The 17,405-nt window shown below is 43.7% G+C and overlaps 1 protein-coding gene across 15 annotated transcripts in view; it reads left to right on the top strand.

Moving 5' to 3' along the window:
• SYNRG (synergin gamma) overlaps window positions 1–17,373 on the top strand; it is an 89,064-nt gene extending 71,691 nt beyond the window's left edge. For 12 of the 15 annotated variants that reach the window (XM_043902970.1, XM_043902959.1, XM_043902973.1 and 9 more), the window contains 3 exons: window positions 13,327–13,437; window positions 13,798–13,833; window positions 14,906–17,373. In XM_043902970.1, coding sequence (XP_043758905.1) covers window positions 13,327–13,437; window positions 13,798–13,833; window positions 14,906–15,037 — 279 coding nt within the window. In that variant the 3' untranslated portion in view covers window positions 15,038–17,373. The remainder of the gene's footprint in view (window positions 1–13,326; window positions 13,438–13,797; window positions 13,834–14,905) is intronic. The other 3 variants (XM_043902972.1, XM_043902971.1, XM_043902961.1) reach the window with 1 other exon arrangement.
• Window positions 17,374–17,405: the final 32 nt, after the last annotated feature.

Here is a 17,405-nt window from a genome sequence, read left to right as displayed (position 1 = left end):
TCTGTTTCTTCCACCTTTTTTTTTTAATATTTCACTGGGCAAAGCTATTTTATTTTTATATATTCATGCAAATTCAGTTTGTCTCAGATAATATCCTTTATTTCACAATAGTCAAATTTATCTTCCTTCCACAGCTGGAATAAATGCGTAATTCCATTTTCTTTCCTTCTTTCCTCACACTGAACCAGGTGCCCCATTTCTAGGAGCAACCAGCTCTCTTTGTGCCGCGCTGCTGGGCGGGAGGACTCCACGTAGCCCAGCAGCCCGTCTGTCATCAGCGGCACATCCTCGCCATTGTTACGTTGCTTCTGGTTTGTAATATTAAGTTCCAAAAGCATTTGAATCATTTCGGAAATCTCTCATTTTATTCCCTTGGGCCATTTTTTGATTTATAACTTAAAATCATACTGTTTGGATAATTATTTTTTAAAAATACTATTGTGGCCAATACAATAAGAATTGAAGTATGCATATTTGAAAAGAAGAGATAGAATTGTTTATTTGATGATAAGAAATGCCTCCAGAAAACTGAATTCAAGAGGTTAAATGTAATGAGTTTGGCAAAACTTCACCACATTCTCATATGTTAACAATAGGAATAAAATATAATAAAAATGGAAACCTCTTTTTTTTAATGTGGTAAATCATTCAGGCCCTTACCACTTCTGACTGCATAGCTGCAGTTACCGGCTCATTTTTTAATCCACAGTCAGTGTGTTCTAGACACCACTATCAGACAGGTCTTTCTAAAATGCTAATCTGATTGTGGCATTTATATCCCATTTGAAATCCTGCAGTGACTCTCCGTGGTCTTCAGGGTCAAGTTTAAACTCCTTAGCTCAGTGTGTAAGGTCTTTTCCATCACTTGGGCTGCCCTGGCCTGTCTTTCTCTGTTAGGTCGCTTTTCCCTCGGAACTCTGCGTCATCTCCCCAGCAGTCATCCCAAGAGGCCTTCAGTCTGCGCTGGATGCCCCCTTCCTGTGTGTCCATGGCACCTTCTGGTCAGGGAGGCACTTCCCATGCTTCTTGGTAATTGTGTCTCCTTATTTCTTGTCCACTAGCTTCTCAGCTCCTTAAGATCAGGACTGTGTCCCTTTTTTCTTCCTGTTGGCTTAACTGAGATGTAGTTGATCTGGGGCTTCCCTGGCACTTCCAGTGCAGTGGACGTGGGTTCAATCCCTTGTCAGGGAACCGAGATCCCGTATGCACAGTTCAGCCAGAAATGAAAAATATAGTTGATTTTACAGTATTGTGTTAGTTTCAGGTATGTAGCATAGTGATTCGTTTTGTTTTTGTTTTTTTTTACACTTTATATTCCATTTTAGGTTATTACCCAACATTGGGTATCCTTCCCTGTGCTATACAGTAAATCCTGTCACTTAACTATTTTATGTAGCTCTCAGTGGTTTGTGTCTGTTAGTTTCCTGTTCCTCTGATTTGTCCATCCCCCCTCCCTCTTTCCTCTGGTAACCATAAGTTTGTTTTCTATGTCTTTGGGTCCATTTTGTGTGTACATTCATTCATATTTTTTAGATTCCATATGTAAGTGATATCATGTATAAAGTATATGTCCTTATGTAGCGATTAGTGGGACTTCATATCTTTTGTTTTATATTTTGAACCTTACCTTTATTTTCAAACAAGATAAGCATTTTAAACCTCATTATTTTAATAACTGGTTTAAATTTTTTTAATAGATGGGTAAGGAAAATAAAGGGAAAATGAAGGCAGGAAATGTTAAATAAAGCCAGGGATGAAGTTGTGTGCAAAAATGTGTGCTTTTAAAGTGTTGGCGTTTGCTAGTGGTGAGCTGTACCATTGACCCTTTCCAGGCACTGATGTACAGAAGACGTGATCAGTTCCGTGACTCACTGTGTTCATAACAGAAAAATAAACCCGCTACTCAGGAAGCGTAACTATTCCTGGTACTCATACCTGAAAGAAACTTCTTTTGTGGGTTCTCGTAGAGAGGAAACTAACATCATCTACATTATCTTCAAAAATCATCCTTTCAGTAAAGGAAATAATAGGTTTCATTGAGTAGTTGCTTAGGAAATCTTTCCTTTTAGATCAAATGGCTTAGCTGCAGTAAGTGAAAGTCATTCCAAGTGGGGAGCAAAATAGATGAAATGGTAAAGGAGAAAAAAAAAGTGTGGCAGTCCTTACTGACAGTGGCCTCAAGTCTTTGTTCAGTAAAGAAAATATATAAATCAGTGCGAAATACACCAGCTTCCAGTAAAGTCAGAGCAAAAACATGAAGTGATTCATAAAAGAGGAGGCACAGCTAATCAGTAGACAATAATTCAAGTTAAAACAAGGTGTGTGTTTTTTTACCTCCTAATAAACCCAGTTTGGGATTCAGTTTATTTATTTGAGCCATAAGCATGTTGATGTGGTAAAATTGGACTGCTTCTTAGAGAATTTATTAGGAATTAATTCATTAAGAAGTTGGTGCCACCCAATGGGAAAGGTGTCTGGCAGCGCGATTTCCCTCCCACCTGGGGATGCATGGAGGACAAGGACCAGGACCGCATGTTCTCATCTGTCTGCCCTGAGCACGTGCCAGGCACTGTGTCAATACCCAGTAAACGCTGAATGAATGAAAAGATTTACATACCTCCAGAGCAGTTGATTAAGTAATTCCACTTTTTGGAAAACTCCCTAAGGTAGAGGGTTCTACATACAAACTCACAAAAAGAAACAGCTCAAATGTACAAGTTGTTCTTTGTAAAAGTGAAAAATTGAAAATAACCTAAAAATCCAAGTCTGGAGAATGTAATTGTGTGAATCTTCATAGTAGGATGTTACATAGCCATTTTTTACAGGATTGCAAAGTTTGAAATAACACAGAACTATTATTACAGTGCTGGAAGGGAATATGCCAGAATGGTAATAGGTTTGTGTGTGGGTCATAAAACCCTGGCGGTTTTTGTTTGTTTTTTTTTTGCTGTGCTGGGTTATATTTGTGGCACCCGGAATCTTTGATCTTTGTTGCAGCATGCGAGATCCAGTTCCCTGACAGGGATCAAACCCTGGCCCCCTGAATTAGTAGCTCAGAGTCTTAGCCCTTGGACCACCAGGAAGTCCCAACCCTGGCGTTTTAAAAAAGTATTTCCAAACTCCAGTCACAAATGAAGTTGATTGGCTAGTGATGCACGTGGGTGCCCGTGAGGCTGTGAGATGGAGAGGGATGTCATAAAATCCAGTGTGTCTCCTTTGCGCTGTTAGCATCAAAGTTCATCAGAGCCTCTGTATTCAGTCTCACAAAGGTCTCACCTCAACACCCATTTGTTCCATGTTTTTATAACAGCAAGATCTACAGCCACACATTAGGAATGTGTGGGTCTGGGTGTCTCCTAATTCACCCATCTTCTGCTCCTAACTCTCTACTCCTGTGGACCATAATAAGTCTAAACATCGTCAGCATCATTAGCCAACATTTACTGAGTGCTTACTGTGTACCAGACCCTATTCATGACTCTTTACATGGATATAATGAATACAGCAGTCTTGAGGGTAGATGATAATATTCTCCCCTGATTAAATGAAGATACTGAAGCACAGAGATATTGATGAGACCTGGACTCAGTTTGAAAGAGTCCTAAGCCTGCTTTTTCAACCACAGTGCTCTCTTGCCTCCTTGAAATGGGCAAATTGGACGGGTGAAAGCAGAAAGGCAAAAGCCTTCTTGTGGAAGATGAGTTGTTCCTTAGCTTCGGGGTTAAAGAGATGAAACACCAGAAGTCTGTTTTGGCAGTGACTTGATGTAAACAGTCAAGTTATTTCCTGTGTACTTTTTCCCCGGTTAATATCTCAGGACTGCAGAGGAGCTTAAAGGAGTGCCCCTGCCACTTAGATTTTAAGCTTCTTTGTTTTGATGGCAGTTGGTTTCTCATTGTAAGTGACGCTGAAGACCAGACTGCCGTACAAATCTCTCTTCTGGTACTGCTGGAAAAAGGTGGCTGTGATTGCAGGACTTGTTTTTTGTTTTTTTGCTGTGAATTCTTTAAAGAAAGATATCACAAAAGACCAAGTGTGTTAAGCAGGTTCATTATGTATTAGCCCTTTTCCGTTTGGAGCAAAGGATATTTGGGGAGAATCTTAGCCTTGATTACGGCTCTGAGGGAGCTGCTGTCCGGGTGACTTGGAAGCCAGTTTCATCCTTGTACATCTTGCTCATGAGAAAGGCTTGCCTTCAAGATTCTGATTGCCCCTCCTGGGTTTCTTTAATTTTTTTCTTTTTTCCTTCTTTAATAAAATATATACTTAGTAAAATGCAAAATCTTAGTTATACCACTCAGTGGTTTTGACAGATGCATGGCACACATAACCCATGCCTGGTCGAGATCCAAGATAGCCCATCTTCCCAGAAGCTTTCCTTACGCTCCGTTGTTGTCTTCGCCCCACTCAGAGATAAGCCATGTTCTGATTTTTTACATGAAGGATGAGTTTTGCCCAGACCTATTTGAAGGAGCCATAGACTTTGGTTTTGTGATTTTGTGAATTAGTCACCCGCCTAGCCCGGGAGTGTTGCCTTCTCACTTACGGTGGCTCTAAATCCCTCCACATGGCGAAAGAGGAGGTGAAGGGGAAGAGTGGCCAGGCATTCATGCCCTCGCCTTCAGACTCCCACTAGGAACATCCGTTTCTAGCATCCATGTCTGGATCTGGATGCGTGAGTGAGTTTACCTGGCTTTATTTTAGGCCCCAGGAGGATGGCTGTCTGCCACCAGACGGCACAGAAGTACACGCACATCGTGGCTGTGCTGAGTATGTTTCCACAGTCAGCCGTGCTCTTCCAGTTACAATTGCTTTTTCCACTAGGTTAGCTGTGAAAAGTAATCATTCCCCACTCATATTTCTCCTGACTATATACACCATGTCATTTGCTCTTGATAACTGGTAGGTCTTTGGTCCTTAAAACTTCCCTGAGAGACTTCCCTGGAGGTCCCAGTGCTCTGTGCTTTATTTAATGAGCTGAATCACTACAGCCAGGTTCTTTGGTTCCAATAACACTGATACAGTAGTTACTATTTCTTTTGCACCTAGAACCTGCTGGACATTGTGCTGTATTCCTTCTCATTCAATCCTGGTAATAATCCCATCAAGTCAGCATAATCTCCAGTTTTCCAAGTGCAGAAATGGGAGCTCAGAAAAGATGAAACTTGCCTGAAACTCACAAACCTGGGATTTGAATGTAAATCATTGCCTAAAACCACTTTTCCTACTGTGTTAGTCCCAGCTTCCAAAGTATTAAAAAATGACTTGTTTCTTCCCACAAAGACTCTATGGGACTCTCTGCATCAAAAGGAAACTGCATTACTTTTGCCAGGTGAAAAAGTTCTGGGTGCAGCAGTGATGCTTGGGCTAAGGGAAGCAGAGCACAAGTCTCAACCTCCAAATTGCGGCTCCTTGTTATTTCTTTAAGCGGGAAGTTACGCTAGCGGCAGAGTTTTACATGTCCCTTTCTGTTTAATGCTCCCGTAATCCATGGACTAAAACTCCCTCTTGTGGCAAAAGCGTACTTCTGAGCACTGATTGAAGAAACTTTTCTCAGAGAAAAATCCTCTATTGTAGTGAGGTGACCACTTTCTTTTTTTTTGGTTGCTGTGGCTCTTTGTGCTGCACGAGAGCTTTTCTCTAGTTGCTGAGAGCGGGGGCTCCGCTCTAGTTGTGGTGCGTGGGCTTCTCAGTATGCTGGCGGAGAAGCCCACCATTCTCTTGTTGCTGAGCACAGGCTCTGAAACGCTCGGGCTTCAGTAGTTGCAGCACGCAGCTTGGTAGTTGTGACACATGGGCTTATTTGCTCTGCAGCATGTGGAGTCTTCCTGGATCAGGGATCGAACCCATGTCCCCTGCACTGGCAGGTGGATTCCTATCCACTGTGCCACGGGGACGTCTGATGAGTGAATTATTGAGGTTTTATCTCATGGTTGTGGATTGAAGTTCAGTAGGTTTGTAACCAAGACTTCAGCCCTGGAAAACAAAACTAATGTATTTTGCCATATGAAATCTATGAGAAGAGACAGGACTGTTAGTCTCCTGACCTCTAGTCAACTGAAAGTCACCCAGTCTCTGTGATTCCACTGTTACCCTCAGTCTAATAAAATTCTTGCCTGCTTCCTTTTCATGTGAAATAAGCAATGAATTTCAGAGTCCTTCCTGTTGCTGTGGTAGGTCAGGCGAACAGTTTATTTTTTTTTTAATAATGATAGCATTTTTATCATCTTGCCAATCTGCACAGTGTTTTATTTTTTAATTTTTTTTTTTGCATAGTGTTTTAGAGACAGAATTTTCATCATGTCTCCACAAGATTATCTTTATTTGACTGAAGGTGGACATGGTAGACAGGATAACGCCTCCCCACACCCAAGATGTTCATGTTCTAAGCCCTAGAACCTGTGAATGTTTTACCTTAGGTGGTAGAAGGGACTTTGCAGATGTGATTACATTAAGGGTCTTTGAATGGGAAACTCAGCCTGGATTATCTCGGCAGGCCCAGAGGCATGACAAGGATCCTTATAAGAGGAAGACAAGAGGACTTTGCTGGTGGTCCCCTTCTCCTCCTGCCTTCAGTCTTTCCTAGCATCAGGGTCTTTTCCAATGAGTTAACTCTTTGCATCAGGTGGCCAAAGTATTGGAGTTTCAGAATCAGTCCTTCCAGTGAATATTCATGGTTGATTTTCTTTAGGATTGACTTGTTTGTTCTCCTTGCTGTCCAAGGGACTCTGAAGAGTCTTCTCCAACACCACAGTTTGAAAACATCAATTCTTCAGCACTCAGCCTTCTTTATGATCCAACTCTCACATCCATACATGACCACTGGAAAAACCTTGCTTTGACTATACGGACCTTACTAGCAAAATGGTATCTCTCCATTTTAATATGCTGTCTAGGCTTGTCATAGCTTTTCTTCCATTAACAAGCATCTTTTAATTTCGTGGCTATAAATCTATGTCACAATCAAAAGAGAGACTGGCGGATGCTGCACTCTTGGCTTTGCAGGTGGAACGGTGATCCACAGAGTGTGCAGGCAGTCTCTAGACACTGGAAAAGACTAAGATGTGTGTCCTCCCCTAGAATTCCCATAAGAAAGGCAGTCTTGCCAACTCATTTTAGACTTCTGACCTCCAGAACTATAAGAGAATAGATTTTATTTCAGTCAGATTAAGTTTGGTGGTAACAAACACCACCACCACCCTCTCTAGCAGTGTGAAGCAACAGAGCTTCATTCCCGGCTCCTGTCCCATCTCCGTCCCAGGTTGGAGGGGCTCTATGCCATGTCCTCCTCACTCCAGCATCTGGGCTGAGAGAGCTTCACCAAGTGGAACATAGCTGGTCGCCAGGAGAGGATCAAGGGAACAGGACAAATAGGACATTGGTCTTAAAGACTTCCTTCCAAAAGTGAGCATATTACTTATCCTCAGCCTCTTAACACCATGACAAGTCACACAGCCGTGTCTAATTCAGTGGGACAGAGAAGGAGAATAAGGCTGTTGGTAAGGAATGCTAATTGCTACCAAACTCTTCTTCCTTAATAGTGATTTTCTTGGATACCGTTTTAGTAGTTTATTATTGGCTAAAGATTCAGGATTATATCAATGTATCCCAACCTGCCTCTGGGACTTGTCAGTGCATACAGGTCAAGTATAATATCGCTGGTTTTTAATCTTTACTAAATACACGACACTCTTGCCAATTAAAGTAGATGACACGCAATTCAAGGTGGCCTGTAGAGGGCTTGCCTCCTTTCAGAATTAGGGCTTTTGATTGCTGTCACACTGTTACTGCAGACTACAGTAATCCCCTTGCTAACAGATGTGTATTTATAAAGGTTAATTTTGTCATTTGAAAGATTAATTTGACTACAAAGTAATTTATGCAGAGCCTTATGATTTTCGCTAGAGTTTACAATATGACCTTTTCATTTGCTTCTTTTATTCCTTTGGTAAACATATATTAAAGGGCTTTTATTAACTTTTTTTTTTTTTTCAGGATTTAGTTTCCTTCGGTTCTAATTATTTCTCAAACAGGCCTTCTTCAGTAACATGATAAATGTCTATAATGTAGATTACAGACATGCCACTGTGTTTTCAACCAGTTCAAAGAGCATGTTAGATTTTATTTATCAAAGTGAATAATTGTGATAATCATTTAGAGTATTCGATCCTTTCCAACGCCCTTTTTGTGTATCTGTGAGGATCCTTACACCAGTGGAAGGAGAGAGGGAGGGCATGTGAAATTGTTGCCATCTTACAAAGGACAGAATTGGACGACAGACAAGGGACAGTGCCACCTGCTTCTCGGTTTGACCAAATAGGTCATGATCGCACTAAGAAAGAAAAAGAGTTATCCTCTGACTTGGCCAAAGTGGAGTAGGTTCATACAGTTGAACCTTCCACCTCCCTTTCTCTTCTTTGAGACCTGTCTATCATACTTCCCTCCCTAAGTGTGATCTGAATGGATTTAACTCAGGTTAGCTTGAGATGTTTGTGGAACCTGGCACATTCGAAAGGAATGGGGAACTATCATATATAATCTACACATTTTCCTGGTGAGAGAAGCCCTTTTTTTTCTCCTGGGAAAAAATAATATAGTTATGCAAATACAAAGACAGTATGGTGACTCCTCCGTGGTTCAGCCTAAAGAAACTATGGAACATGTAGCCATTACTTTATCATCAAATTTGCCGTTATCCTGGTCATCTCAGTATTCTTGAAGAAAAACCAAAGCCAACTCGCCAGGCTCCAGATCCATCACTACCTGGACTAAGCCCTTGTCTCTCTTTCACTGAAGCCACCCCTTGCGTGATCACTCCGGACTGTTATCAAGCATCCAGCTGCAGAGCCTGGGCAGTCTAAACTCAGACATGTTTCTGAGCCCAGCTTGGTGACTTAAGACCTTTCTCACTCTTGATTTGTTTCTGGTTCTCAAGACAGGACAGATGACCCTTTTACTTTGTTCCTATTGCCTCGCTTCATCCTCACTTCCTTTCCCATGTGACAAAGCATGTTCCTTAGCATTTGAGATTATTCCTGTCTGTCCAAGGACGATCAACTGTCCTGGTTTGCTCAGGACCAAGGGATTTCCTCAGAGCTAAGATGGGAACAGTCATTTTTTAGAAGTCATTTATTTATTTTTGGCTGTGCTGGGTCTTCGTTGCAGCGAGTGGGGGCTACTCTCTCTTGTCTGGGTGGCGTCTCTTGTCGCGGAGCACGGGCTCCGCGGGGTGCAGGCCTCAGTAGTTGTGGCACATGGGCCTCATTGCCTTTTGGCCTGTGGGATCTTCCCAGACCAGGAATCGAATCCATGTCCCCCACGTTGCAGGTGGATTCTTATCCACTGGACCACCAGGAAGTCCATACAATGGGGAGAGTCTTGCACAGACCAGGAAGTTGGTCACCCTAGCCCACCGTTTTCTTACGTGGAAATACTATATGATGGTGCTGCACACGTCTCTTCCCACCCCTGTGTTCAGTGACACTGCACTGGTAGCTCAGAATCAGCTGTGGAGGAGTACTTATACCATGGAAATCCACAGATGCTTCAAACCAGGGCTTGACATGTTGATTTTCTAGATTTAAAGTGATACAGAGAAAATATTAATGTAGGTTAAACTTTACAAGTATGCTCTTTGTGTAGCCCTTATGTTGTGAGTAGAACCAAAAGTTGGGTAAAGATTCTGCAGCATTCAAAAACTATTATCTGATTCAGCAAAGAAGTCACTCACGTATTTGACAGACACATGAAGTTCCAAAGTGTGTCTGAGTGGTGACACTCTAGCTCCTGTCCTTCACATCAGACATGACCATTTACATCAGAGGTAACACTCTTCCAGGAGAGCAGGCAGAGATTGACTGTTGCTCTAAGAGTTGGGCAAAAACCCAAGAACGCATTTTGTGAGAATAAGATAGTAAGGGGGCGGGCGGGTGGGGGAAGAACTTCCCTGGCAGTCCAGTGGTTAAGACTCTACTCTTTCACTGTCAGGGCAACTAAGATCCCACGTGCTGTGTGGTGCAGTTAAAAAAAAAAAAAGATACTATATGAAATTTGCAATAAAAGGATGGTATATTTTATTATTTGTAAAATGTGTGCTACACATTCTTCATATCAGTAGAGTTTATAATAAGCTTACATACGTGTATGGGTTTGTGTGTATGTATATATTTACGTGCATGCATACCTCTTCCTCTTTGGAAAGACAGTTCTTAATTGAGCAGGGAAGGAGGCAGTTTTGTCCCCAAATTAGCCAGGGATTCTGCTAAACATCCTGCCTGCAGAGGACAGGCCCCGCAGCAAAGATTTAACCAGCTTAAAATGTCAGTAGTGCCAAGTTTAAGAAACTCTGCTCTAGGGCATATATAAGAAATATAAATTAGTTCAGGTATACCTAACTTTCACCCATTAACAATCCAAAATCTTGTTTTCTTGATTAGATTTTTATATTGAAATATAATTGATTTATAATATATTGATTTCTGCTGTACAGCAGAGTGGCTCACTTATATATATATATATATACATTCTTGTTTAATATTCTTTTCCATTATGGTTTCTCATAGGATATTGAATATAGTTCTCTGGGCTGTACAGAAAGACCCTGTTTATCCGTTCTAGGTATAAAAACTTATGTCTGCTAACCTCAGCCTCCCACTCTGTCACTTCCTCAGTCCCCCCTCTCCTGGCAACCGCCAGACTATTCTGTCTGTGTTTCTGTTTCATAGAGAGGCTCATCTGTGTCATATTTTAGATTCCACATGTAAGTGATATCATGGTATTTGTCTCTTTCCTTTATGATTTCACTGAGTACAATAGTCTCTAGGTCCATCCATGTTGCTACAGTGGGCATTATTTTGTTCTTTTCTTAGTGTTCTTTTTTATTGCCTTGTATATATGTGCCACATCTTCTTTACCCATTCATCTGTCAGTGGGAGTTTCCATGTCTTGGCTATTCCACATAGCGCTGCTATGAACGTAGGGGTGCATGTATCTTCCAGTTATAGTTTTGTCTGGGTGTAAGGCCAGGAGTGGGATTGCTGGGTCATATGGCAGCTCTCTTTTCAGCTTTTTGAGGAACACCCACACTGTTCTCCATAGTGGCCACACCAGTTTACATTCCTGCCAATGGCGCAGGAAGCTTCACTTCTCTTCACAGTCTCTCCAGTGTTTGTTATTTGTAGACTTTTTAATAATGGGCATTCTGACTGGTGGGAGGTGGGACTTCACTGTGGTTTTGATTTGCATTTATCTAATAACTAGTGACGTTGAGCATCTTTTCATGTGCCTGCTGGCCATCTGTATATCTAGTTTAAAGAAGTGTCTATTTAGGTCCTCTGCCCATTTTTTGATTTGGTTGATTCGTTGTTGAGTTGTGTGAGCTGTTGATATATTTTGGATATTAAGCCCCTGTCAGTCACATTGTTTGCAAATATTTTCTCCCATTCTGGCTTTTTGTTTCATTTTTCTGCTTTGTCTTTTTGGTTGTTTTTGTCTTGTTTTATTATTCAGTGTATTTCATAATTGCAGAGTAACTTAGACACAATGAAATGCTCCTATCTTAAATGTATGGTTGGGTCAGGTTTGACAAATGCACATGACCATGTAGCCCACACCTGATCGATACATGGAGTGCTTTGTCACCCGCTGAAGTTCCCTTTGCCCCTTCCCAGTCCTCTGATCTGAGTCCCAAAACAACCATCTATTTTCTATAACTTTCCATTATCCTAGATTTGCCTGTTCTGGAACCTAATATAAATGAAATTATGCACTGTATATGTTCTTACTGTATATGTTCAGCTTCTTTTACATTGCGTGTTGTAAAAATTCATCTGTGTTGTGTGTATCAGTTTGATCCCCTTTTATCATTGTATTTCATTGTATTAATATGCTGTGTTCTTTTAAAATCCATTTTCTTGTTTATCAATACAAGCTGTTTCCAGTTTGGGCTAATATGAATAGAGCTGCTATGAACATTTGTCATACAAGATTTTTGTTAACGTGTTTGCATTTCTCTTAAATAAATAGGAATTAAAAGCTTCATATGATAGATATGTATTATAACTTCTAAGATATTAACAGCTTTAATCTTTAGTCTACACATTCCATATTTCATACTTTTTTTTGGTAAGGAATAAAAATAACGCATATAAAGAGCCTAGCTTCCTACTTAGGATAGGTAGGGGCTTGACTTATTAGCTGTTATTATCTTGGGTTGGCATACGAGGTCGTTCGGGTTTTCCTATAACATTTTATGGAAAAACTCTTAATGAACTTTTTGGCCAGGGCAATATTTACTCTCTCTAGCCAGTAATGTCCAGTTCCCTCTTTCTGGAGCGCTAGACCTGTACATCCATCTGCCTGCTCATGTAGCGTCAGAGCTCCGCTGTCCCGCAGGCAGCTTTGGCTTGGCTTGTACCAACCTGGACTCTTCTCCCCCGTCTCCACCCCCGAACTCGTTCTCCTCTCACACGCCTCGTTAGGGTGGATCCTATCAGATGCCCAGTCCTCCAGGCCTGTTGATTCTGTGGCCTTAACAGCTCCCCGTGTGTCCATTTCTCTCCACTGCTGCTCCCTCCGTTCTGACCTTCAGGACCTGTCTCCCCGTTCTGACCTTCAGGACCTGTCTCCTGGCTCACTACAGCAGCCTCGGAATGAGACCCAGTCCCCCAGCTCATCGCCTGCACTGCAGCCAGAGGGGTCTGTCCCGAGCGCAGACCGCATCCTGTCAGCATCCAGTGACAACCCTTAAGGCTTTCAAGGATGAAGTCTCAGCCCCTCATATTCCTTTCAAGGCCTTCGTGCTTCAGCTTCCTCTCCTCCCTCTGTCCACAAGCTCGGCTCCCACCCCTAGGTTTCTCCTCCTACCCTCTCTGCTTAGAGGCCTTAGAGGCCCATGCTGCTTATTCTACATAAATACCGCCCCCCATCCTGCCCCACCCCTCCCCCAGCAGACCCCCCTCAGGACTCAGCCCCGATGACTCTGAGTTCTCGGACGTGTTCTCTGCCACCCCACTCCTTTCCCCTTGAGTTGGGTCAGTGCCCCAGCCCCTCCACGCTCTGCTCTGGCCCTCGGTTCTTACCCCTAGTCTGGCTCTCATCACACAGTGTTGCCCAATACCCACCTCGCCCCAACCCTGAACTGAGCTCTGAGGGTAGGGACTGTTTTTCGCACATCCTGACATCCCCAGGGAAATGGAATGATCGTGCTGGCGGAGGTAGAGCGCTCACTGAACTTGCTGCTGGACCTGCTGGGAGGCGGGGTCAGAGAGCCGAGCAGAGCAGCGTGGGAAACTGCTGTCTCCTTACCCGTTTGTCTTGTCCTCGCAGCCTGATGAAAATTCACTGGATTTTTCCTCTTGTATGCTCCGGCCTGGGATTAAAAACGCTCAGGAGCTGGCTTGCGGGGTGTGCCTCTTGAACGTGGACTCCAGGAGCCGGGTAAGTCACCACCTCCCCCCACACCACTTCCAAGGCAGAGCACGTCCCCGACAGGACCCGGGGCACAACCCCACCTGGCCCAGTTCTCCACGTGGTCTGTGACCAGAGGCGGGGAGCTGATCAGGTCCCGAAGTGGGACCACAGAAGCAGAGACTTCCTCCCAGGGGCGGTGCGGGGAGCTGTTGCAGGAGTGGATCAGGTCTTGCCTCTCTGTGGAGCGGGCTCGTTTGCCTTCTGCCTGCAGCCCCGTGTGCATGCAAGGTGGCACGGGGGAAAGGGTCGACCTGTAAGGACTTGTCTGCAGGCCAGAGGCCCTGTGCTGGGAATGTTGTTGACCTTATGGTTTCAACATTATTTCAGAAAGAAGAGAAGCCTGCAGAAGAGCGTCCTAAAAAAGTATGAACCACTTACTCGTTACCTTAGTGTCTCCCATCTTAATTTTGAATGTGGAGGGCAAATTCAATGATTCCACTGTCATCCTGAGCTGTTCCAATCACGGATGCTTTGCTGAGTCCTTTCCATTCCCACAGTGTCTGATTCAGTCAACTAACGTGTCCACACGGGTCACTTCCGTCTTGTGTGCATGCTTTGTGGCTCAGTATCGGCTTCTGGTGTGGGGGTTATTTTCCTCTGGGAAGAACAGGGTAACAGAAAGGGCAGCTTCTGGAAGACCAGGTCATCGTGACACAGGAGGAGGTTAGAGAGCTTCAGCACTTGGCTGTTAGCAGACGGAAACAAATTTGGGGAGCCAGGGAGGTTAGAGTTTTGTTTATTTGTAGACGTTTAGAAAACACCCCAGGTGTAAAGTAATTAGCCTCCAACTAATAAAAATAAATGGGGAAAAAAAAAAAAGAAAACACCCCAGGAAGTGGTTGAGGTTAGGCCTGCCTGGCTGTAATTTACCTGCAAGCATTATTCATTTGGAAAGCATTCTTCGGTGTTTGGTATCTTTTTTACAAGACCTGTACCTATTTGGACATTCTAATGATGTCAGTTCTGCTCTCAGCTCCCAGTGACATTAGACCCATTTTAATCTGAGTTTTCTCTATGATAGGGCTATATGAGCCTCCAAGACCTCAGGGATGGCATGTAACAGTCAAATGCCAGCCTCAGGGAAGGGCTTCCTTCTTCACAAAGAGATCAAAATGATCGGCGCTTGGCTATTTTCGTTCCCGTTTCATGACCCCTGCCAGCCCCCCACAGCCTCTGTGTGCCTTTTCTAGGAAAGATTTGGCCTCCTTTTGCTGAAACTGGGTTTAACAGTAAAGATTTTTTTTTTATGCCTTTAATTAGCAGCACAAAACTTTTCTCGCTTGAATTCCTGTAGCCACCTGCTCAGCTTTCGTGTGTGTGCCAGTCTGGCCTCAGCCTCTGTGTCCTGGAGCGGGGTCCCTGCCGGCTGCCGGTCAGCACCCGGGCGTGGAGGGAGCCTCACCACTCCCCCTCCGTGTCTGTTTCTTCCTGGCAGGCGTTCAACTCGGAAACCGACAGCTTCAAGCTGGCGTACGGGGGACACCAGTATCACGCCAGCTGTGCCAACTTCTGGATCAACTGTGTGGAGCCGAAACCTCCCGGCCTGATCCTGCCTGATTTGCTCTGAGAGCTCCTGACAGCGCCTCTGTGACGGACCCAGCTGGGTTGGTTTTTTCCACCACACCCCCCGGGGTGACCGGGACCAATAAAGGGAATGTGAGTGCTGTGGAGCCCCACCCCCCCATCAGGAGGAAAGCCTCAAGAGGTGGGGGGAGGGCTGTGCAGCGTCTGTCTTTCCCACAGACGACCTTTGCCCCCAAGTTCCCAGGGCCAGTCTTTGGAATTTCAGGCCAAACCGCCCTACCCAAACTGCACGTGGCACTGGAAGTTTGCTAATTTATCTCTAGTTCTCTTAAGATGTTTTAAAATATGGACCACAATTGCCTTTATCTAAGGAATAATTTGCTGCTGCAGCATTGAAACTGTGAAGAATTGACATTTGAAGAAAAATAAATTCTTGCTCTAGGACTGGAGTCAGAAGGATTTTGAGCCAGTGTTTGTGTATCTGGAACACTTTCTGTTCTGTGAAGTAGAATGCATTTAGCCACATTTTGAGTGTTAATATCTAGGATGAATAGAAAGGGAGAAATTGTGATTAAACAGATGTTCTTTTTATAGAAAAATTTCTGCTCTCCAGTGGACAACAAAAATTTCTGCTTCAGCCTCCACTGGGTGAGGGCTGATTTACCAACTTTAGTGTCGCGACAGAACCAGTTCTCCACTCTGTTGGTGCATTTGTAAGCCTGTCAGCTTTCAAGAAAACTTTCAAAGCACACCTGGGGACTTTGCCGTGGAGAACGTTCATTTGGACCAAGACCTGAATCTTGGTCTATCTGGATGAATATCATTGCCCTTGGGGGTCTTCACTGAAAGCCTTGTGTCCCTCACACACAGACTGTGAACGTGGTATTTTTTTTCAAACAAGGTTTGGAAAGGCAGCTGAATGAAATCTCTTTGCAAAGGCCTCTGTCCAGATTTCCAAAAACGCCTGCACAGGGACCAGTCCGTTTCTCTGTGAGAGACCTAGAAATTGGACTGTGAGAGACCGGGGTTGGACAGTGGAGCTCATGGCCCAGCAAGGAGAAGAGTAAGGTGTGTCTTTGTGGTGGAGGCACGTGACTTAGAAGCAATGGCAGGAAATTGTTCAGAACCAGCACTGAATTTTAGGAGGAAAAGGCTCATGCTGTCTGTTGTGTGGTGTGTTTTTTTTTTTGCCTCACTGTGTAGCTTGTGGGATCGCAGCTTCCCTACCAGGGATTGAACATGAGTCTTCAGCAGTGAAAGCATGGAGTCCACACCACTGGGTCACCGGGAACTCCGTCATGCTCTCTGGTATAGGGAATTTTCTTTGCCGCTTAAACTGAATGCATAAAATCAGGGGGGAAAAAGTCAAGTAGTAAGGACTGTGTTGTTCCTGGGAAGAACACATCAATCTAGGACACACATTTTGGTTGTGAATTACATGCTTATGAAGCAATTTTGAACCTTGTGTGGTTCACTTTGTGTGGCTTAAGCTCTCTGACATAGACTTAGTTTTTGTTTGTAAACTGGAAAAGTTGGTTTTGTCTGTATAATTGCTGCTTCACATAATTAATTAGATCATTTTTCCCGCCACAGGACAAAACTTGGGGCAATTCGATTTTGCTCCATCTTACATCTTTTACTTCCACCCTCCCCAAGAAAGGTAGAGAACGTTTTCATTCCCGAGCTGTTGAGGCTTCTGCTTTGCCTGGCTGCATGCCAGGATGCACAGACAAGTGTTGATGAGGTAAATCTGTTTTTTCTCATCTGTTGCGGATGATACCGTCTCCAGCTGCTAATAACCAGAACAGCTGTCTGAGTTGTGACCTTTGCCCGCCACAGGGCCAGTGGGTGTTAGTGACGACACTAGTGGGCCGGTTTCTAGTAAACTTTGCCTGGGGCCCCCGGGCTCCGCTTCAGCCTGAGCAGCGCCTCGCGTCTCGACATGGCACCACAATTCAAGCAGCCTTCTCGTTGGTCTTATACATTCCATGATAGACCATGGTCACCAAGCTACCTTTGCAACAAGAAACGTCTCCCAGTTTGACAGAATTTCCACGGCAGAGACATTTTTGGAAATGCTATGTGGACTATTATTCTGTCACAGTGGTCCATATTGATGACAGTGCTCACCTGTTAACCAGATAGGTTTCCATTTCTAGATGTATTCCAGAACGCCTCAGATAAAACTCGTAAGTATAGTTACTGCTGACCTTAGCAAGTACGATAGGTTTAGTCACTTCATGGGAGGTGCCAGAGGAAAAATACAGCAGGCATCAACGAAAAGCCTTTGCTGCAAAGAGTATTCACTACTTTCAGTATCTTGTTTAGTATTGGAAATGCTTTATTAGATCTGCCAATAAAGATGTGGGGAGTGTGGAATACTGTCGCGTTGATTTTCTTTACGCAGGTTT

This window comes from Cervus elaphus, chromosome 5 (assembly GCF_910594005.1).
Source record: "Cervus elaphus chromosome 5, mCerEla1.1, whole genome shotgun sequence".
Lineage (NCBI taxonomy): Eukaryota > Metazoa > Chordata > Mammalia > Artiodactyla > Cervidae > Cervus > Cervus elaphus.
Note: the sequence above shows the minus strand (reverse complement) of the source record. Positions and strands in the feature narration are given on the sequence as shown.